Source organism: Citrus clementina, unplaced genomic scaffold (genome assembly GCF_000493195.1).
Source record: "Citrus clementina cultivar Clemenules unplaced genomic scaffold, Citrus_clementina_v1.0 scaffold_3, whole genome shotgun sequence".
Taxonomy (NCBI): Eukaryota; Viridiplantae; Streptophyta; class Magnoliopsida; order Sapindales; family Rutaceae; genus Citrus; species Citrus x clementina.
The window spans coordinates 35018313-35025364 of NW_006262339.1; the positions used below are offsets into that span (position 1 = coordinate 35018313).

The 7052-nt window shown below is 33.3% G+C and overlaps 1 protein-coding gene across 1 annotated transcript; it reads left to right on the top strand.

The window, feature by feature from the left end:
- Window positions 1-3429: 3429 nt before the first annotated feature.
- LOC18047891 (polyadenylate-binding protein RBP47B) lies at window positions 3430-5352 on the top strand. The gene is made up of 2 exons (XM_006442640.2): window positions 3430-3887; window positions 4588-5352. The coding sequence occupies exon 2, from the start codon at window positions 4722-4724 to the stop codon at window positions 5220-5222; it is 501 nt and encodes a 166-aa protein (XP_006442703.1). The 5' UTR covers window positions 3430-3887; window positions 4588-4721; the 3' UTR covers window positions 5223-5352.
- Window positions 5353-7052: the final 1700 nt, after the last annotated feature.

The window sequence follows — 7052 nt, forward strand, 5'->3', positions numbered from 1 at the left end:
ATGGATTTGGATTTGGCCTTTTGAAATTATCAACGACATTTACTTGTTCATGTAGACTTTCTCTCAGAGGTGGTAAAGTTGGACAGTCCTGCGTAGAATGGTCAGTAGAATTGCAAACATAACATGAAATATTTTGAACAAACTTTACATGATCATTCTTTTTCGACTCTAATACTTCGACTTTTCTAGCTAATGATGCAAATTTGGCTTGAAAATCATGGTCTTCCCTAAGGTTATGCATGCCTCCACCAGATGGAGATGACTGGGGTTTACTTGATAACTTATAAGAACTGATTGTATCCCAGTATTGTGCATTTTCTGCTATATAGTGAAGATAGTCTAATGCATCTTCAGGACTTTTATCCCTAAACTCACCATTACACATCATTTCAACGACTTGTCTACCTTGGGATGTTAATCCCTCATAAAAATAAGACATTAATCTCCATGTTTCAAAACCGTGATATGGACAAATGTTAAGTAGTTCTTTAAACCTATCCTAACATTGGTAGAGAGTTTCTCTTAGTTTTTGAGTGAAAGTAGTGATTTGTCTTTTGAAAGAATTTGTTTTGTGGGGTGGGAAGAATTTTTTCAAAAATTGTACTTGCATTTCATCCTAAGTTCGGATGGATTCTGACCTAAAATTTTGTAGCCAAGTTTTAGCTTTATCCTTTAGTAAGAAAGGAAAAAACTTAAGCCTGATTATATTCATGCTACAATTTTGATCAGTATATGTGTTACAGACTTCCTCAAATTCCCTTAAATGCAAATATAGATTTTCAGACTCAAAACCATGAAAAGTAAGAAAAAGTTGAATGATATCAAGTTTGAATTTAAAACGTGATGCATCAGGAGGGAAAATTATGCATGATGGTGACCCTGTTATAGTAGGATGCATGAAGTCTCTAAGTGTCCTAGGTTGTTCATGAAGATTTTGCAAGGCTTGGTCATTTTCGTGCTCCGAAAAGTTTTCAGCTCCTATGTCAACCATATTTAAGGGTGGTGAATGTGATTTTCTAATTAATATACCACTATTTGTACGAGACCAACAACACATGCAATGCTAATGATGTGTGCTAAACTAATGATGCAAAAACACTAAATGAAAATTGCAGAAATAAAAATAAACTGGAAATTAAATAAGCAAAAAAATGCGAAATAAAAATAAACAAACTGAAAAATAAATAAATTAGGCAGTGAAACCAGCCATTAAAAGAAACTATTTAGACAGTATTTTAAAACCAGCCATTAAATAAAACATAAAATTAAATAAATTAATGCACAAAAATAAATAAACTGAAATTAAAATGCTAGGCGGTAGAACCGACCATATAAATAAAAATACAAAATTTAAATGACAATCAGGAGGTAGAACCAACCATTTAAAATAAATGCGGAAAGCAAATTGCAGAAATTTAAAGAAATAAATTTGATTTGGGGATTGATTTGTAAAGGTTTCTGAGTTAAGATGAAGTTTCTCACAAATTTTATGGATAATGTTAAGGTTTGAAAAGAAGAGGGGTGCTAACTGAAGTTTTACAAAAAAAGAATAAAATAGAATTACGGAAAGATAGTAACGACAAAACAAAAAATATTAAAATAAAATAAGAATAAAGTAAAGAAAAACTAATACCAAATTTAAAAAACTCTCCGGCAACGATGCTAAAAACTTGACACTACTCAAAAGTGTATTACTCTCAAGTATAAGATTGTCTAGTTATACTATAACCCGGTGAGACTGGGGTCGAACCACAAGGAGTTTTAAATCTAGTAAAACTAAGAAAATTAATTGCAGGGCAAAAAAATTATTTGAAATTGATTTTAAAATAAGCTAAGGTTTATGATCCACTCTCTGTATTCAAACTATAATTTTAATACTCTCTCATTTATATTTTGCCTAACTTTTACCAATTAATTATTATATCATTTAATTATATGTGTGTGGATAAATATAAAATAAAGTACCTAATGTGCCATATTATATTAATGTGTCGACATTATATCAAAATACCATAAAATCCCGTGAGATTTATAAATTAACATGATATAAAAATAATTAGAAAAGAATTAAATAAACTTAAAAATTCATTTGAGAAAATAATAATAATTAATAGTTTAGAACATTGAGCTTCACCGTTCATCTCAGCTTAATAAAATTAGCTACTCATATTGAAAGAAAACACAACACTCTTTTTATTTGATAAACTTTTTGAAATATATTACAAAGAAAATTGATACAAACGAAAACAAGAAAAGAAAAGAAACAAAGAAAGAAAGAAAATCTTCAGTCTCGGCTTCAGCTCTCAAATTAGCTCTCTCGGCTTTTGAAAAATCAGCTCCAGCTTCCTTTCTCTCTCGTCTGCATCCCCTTGCCTTTTATAGGCAAGGGAATCGTCTTCTTTTCTTTTCTTTTATTAATATTAATATTTTATTTTATTTTTATATTATATATATGGCAAGTGCTAAGTTACATTCAATGTAACTTACACAATTCATCTCAACCACACAAAATTATGGGACCTATAATTTGTGTGGTTGAGATGAGTTGTGTATGTTACATTAAATATAACTTAAAGACTCCCTATATATATATATATATATTAAATTGTGTGATGGTCAGGAGGCATGATGGCCTCCTGACCATCACCAACATGTTTTTGTTATTTTGTTCTTTTTTTATTTATTATTTATTATTACATCTCTTCAATTTTGTTCTAGTAGTTCTTTTTTATCATCGCTTTCAATTCTAATTCCATCTTTATTTCTGAAAAATATTTACAAGATAAAAATTAACAAATTACGAATTAATTTAATATAAAATATATTTGGGAAGTATTAAAATAATTTAAAAATAATGAACGCATTAATCAACACAATGAGTGAAAAACTAATAATTTTATCCTTATTAAATGTATACTTTTTAGTGTCAATCAGTCAGCACTTTTTAGTATATCACCTGACCGAAATGATTATGGGCCATAATTCTTGAGCCTTAACTCGACGCTTAACTCTTAATTAGTTCGTTAGCGACTCTCCCCCCCCCCCCCCCCAAACACAATTCAATTTATCCCTAAAGCTAAATGTTAACTTTGTATTCGTGATTTGTGAATTGTATTTGTTAGTTATTAAATGTGATGTCTGTATGTATTTAAGGTTTTTTTCTTTAATTTAAGAATCAAGGTCAACTTTGAGCTTTTTGATATGGCTAAAACACTAACCTGAATGTAGGGGTGACAAAACAACTCGGGTCCAGCCTGGATCTCCAAAGATCTAGAAAATTTGAATCCGGAGTCTAAGAATCATAATCCGTGCGGATACTTGCACCCGCAAAACCGGATACCCGGATCCGGACTAATTTTTAATTATATTATTAATTTAATAAATTTGTATTAAAAAATATATAACTTAAAATTAAAAAAAAAAACAACGGATCCAGTAACCCTAATTCTCTAAACCATTCACGCCCCCCCCTGTGCGCCCCCCCCAAAAAGCGATTGAAATCGAAGGCCACCCCAAATTGAACGCCGTCCGCCTCGCAATCGCAGTCATCGAACGCTGGATGCCTCGCCTGAGTTGAGCATGCGTTGCTGTCGTCGGACGCCGACTGCCCTGCTTCGCCTTGCTCAGTGCACTTCGCCGTCATCGAACGCCAACAACCCGCTGCATCAAAAGCTGGCGACGCACACCATACACGGCTGCCTGACTGCCTTGTCTATTCTTTCTATCTTTGGCCGCTGTTAATACAAAGGGTGAGCACGCAAATTTCCAGCAAGTCAATTTTAGATTCTCAGTGAACAAGGTGAGACCTTTTTGGTGTCGTTTTGTGCTTTCATGGATTGCGTTTACAGAAACCACTATCAAATCATTTGGTGGAGGTCCTGATGGAGGTATCTCTCTCGTAATTGTCTATCATCATCTTCCATTATTATTATTATTATTTTAGCATTTAAATTAAATATTGTCATTATCCATAAATGTAGTTTGTGATCTTCCTTAACTTTATGAATTACTTTAATTTCGGATTTACTTCAATTATTTTAATTAGGTTTTTGGTTTAATTACTTAAATTAAGTGCATTAATTTTATTTGTGAATTTTTAATAGTGGTGTAATTGAATTTATGTTATTTTTTATGTTTGATTTATGATAGTGGTATTTTTATTTGTAAATTTATGACGTTGTATCTTGTTTATGGATCCACCTATGTTGCAACAGTTGCAACATACCACACTTTTTGTCTTTATTTTAAATTACCGTTGGATGTAAACTAAATGAATCTAACGGTTGAAATTAAAAAGCATGTAAAGGTCTATGGCCGGTTGTTGAAAGAAATCATAAAAAAAATTATTAAATAAAGAAAATGTACAAAAATATGTTAAATAAGGGTCCATGTATATACTGATTTTGACTTTGTTTTGGGAGGCTGTCGTTGAAAAATTTTTCACACCCTAGAATTTGAGATCATCAAAATCTTTTCAACCCCCAGAAAATCCGATCATCGAACTGTTTTCCACCCCAGAATTTGTGATTAATTTCCCATAGAAATGGCTATTGTCAAGTTTCAGATATAACTAATAGCATATTGCAGGAGACCTTTTCTAGTGAGTATCCATCTAAAAGGAGCCAAAGTTACCATCGACTCGAATACTGGCCATACTAAAGGTTACGGTTTTGTTAGATTTGGTGATGAAAATGAGAGGTCAAGGGCCATGATCGAAATGAATGGTGTGTATTGTTCAAGTAGGCCCCAAAAAGGCTTCTGGATATCAACAACAATGTTCTTCACAAGCTCTTGTATTGGCTGGTGGACCTGCGTCAAATGGCGCTAGGGTCCAAGGATCTGATGGCAAGTCCAATAATGCGACTATATTTGTTGGGGCACTTGATTCTAATGTCAGTGATAAGGATCTCAGAGAGCTTTTTTCTCATTTTGGTGAGATTCTCTCTGTTAAAATACCTGTTGGTAAAGGATGTGGGTTTGTGCAATTTGCAAACAGAAAGGATGCTGAGGTTGCATTGCAGAAGTTACAAGGGACCGCTATAGGCAAGCAAACAGTCCGTCTTTCTTGGGGTCACAATCCTGGGAACAAACAGTGGAGAGGAGATCACATTAACCACTGGAATGGGGCACACTATGGAGGTCAGGGCTATAGTGGCAATGGATATGCTTGGAGATGTGTGAGGCTTGTATTATTATTTTTCATTCTTGAGGAGTCTGTTTGAGAGGGATTGTTTTGTTTGTGTTTCTGAACTATGTTGAATGCCAAGAACAGAACCCTTGAATGCCTCCACAGTATTTGTCAAATGAAATCAATTACCCCTACTGCACAAACAAATTCACCATTTAATTGATATGCCTTACAGCCCCAGCCCAAGATGCAACATACGTGAATAATCGAAATTTTTTCCCTAAGAAATTGCGACAAATTTTGTTCGATTTAGTTGTCTCTAGATTGATTCTCAACCACAATCCATCAAAACCTAATTTCTATTTTTCATACATAAAACATAATTGGTTTAATCGGATGAATTTTGAGCAACCGGCATCAACGGTTCCCGGTGTATACTTCATTTATCAACCATTTAATTTCAACCTTTCGATTCATTTAATTTATATCCAACGGTAGTTTACAACGAAGACAAAAAGTGTGGTATGTTGCAACTGTTGTAACATAGGTGGATCCCTTGTTTATGTCGATTAATTGTTAGATTATAGTTGATTTTAATTTAATATTGTTATTTAAATAATTGAATTTTTAAATTATATTTTAAATTATTTAATTTTAATTTTTGCGGATCTGAATATTCAGAATATCCGCCCGTATTTATTGTGGATATTATCCGCATCCGGATATCTGTATAATTTTTTCCTGACCAAATGCAAATCCAAATATAAAAATATAAATGCGGATGCGGATCCGAATGTAGGTTTTTCCAACCCTACCTGAATGTAATCGAGCCATAATTCTTGAGCCCTAGTCTACCCATAACTCTCAAACTCATATTAAACATCGAAATTTTGAATCAGGATAGGCCTTTTTGCCATCCCTACGGGTCAAAATATCATTACCCGATTTTAGTTTAGCTTTACTTTTTGCCTCATTGTCCATACCCCAGAGCTTACTGATTTTGCAAACCACCAAAGGGCCGTTGGGAATTGCTGCTAACCATCTGGGCTATGCCCTGTGATAGCCCAGCAACCTTTCTACCCAGCCCATCATCCCAAACGGGCCCTAATTAGATTATCAACGCCTACTAATTCCCTTGCTGGGACTTCCCTGCTGAATTAGTGAGGGTCGCTAATTATACTTTTTCTGACGAGTTGAAAGTACTGTGTAATGTTTGTAGGTAACTTAATGGCAGCATGAACTGCCACTACGAGTATACAATAGAGTGATAAAAATTCAAAGGTTTACGTTATAACGTTGTACTTACATGAATATTCAAAAAGTACTAGTTCATGAATTATTTAGTTCGAGGTGATGTGAGAGAATGAAGACCTCCCGTCATGTATTAATTTATCTTTTTAAAAATTGGTGTTTGTTATTTGAAAAGATAACTTAAGAGTTAACTCTAGTACCATACAAAAGTTTGTATAGTAACTCATACTCAAACTAACTTAAAAGTTAAGAGATTCATGTATCTAATTGGAATATTTATCCAGTGATTTATTCTAAGCGGATGTGAATTAATTTCCTAATCATTCACAACTAGATTGTTCTCTAATTATTCAATCAATCATTTGGGAAAAACTGGAATTGATTAATTATTTAATTAATACTAGATTGCGATATAGACTCCGCATGTTAATGGCATCCAATTAGGTTGAATTATAGACTCGCGCGTTAGTGGCATGCAGCTAAAAACTATTCAATTTGTAATTGACCAAACTTTAGTGATTAACAAAGTGGCCACCACATTATATATATCTGGCCGTTCACAGATACATAACAGCCGATATATAATATCTTGTAATCAATCCTGTATGTGAAGATACAACAAAATGGGTACCAATTTGTCCTTTTTTCCATTCATCTTGATCGTGCCCAACGA

Coding starts and splice junctions, on each gene's coding strand:
- LOC18047891 (XM_006442640.2), top strand. CDS start 4,722: ATGGTGTGTATTGTTCAAGTAGGCCCCAAAAAGGCTTCTGGATATCAA.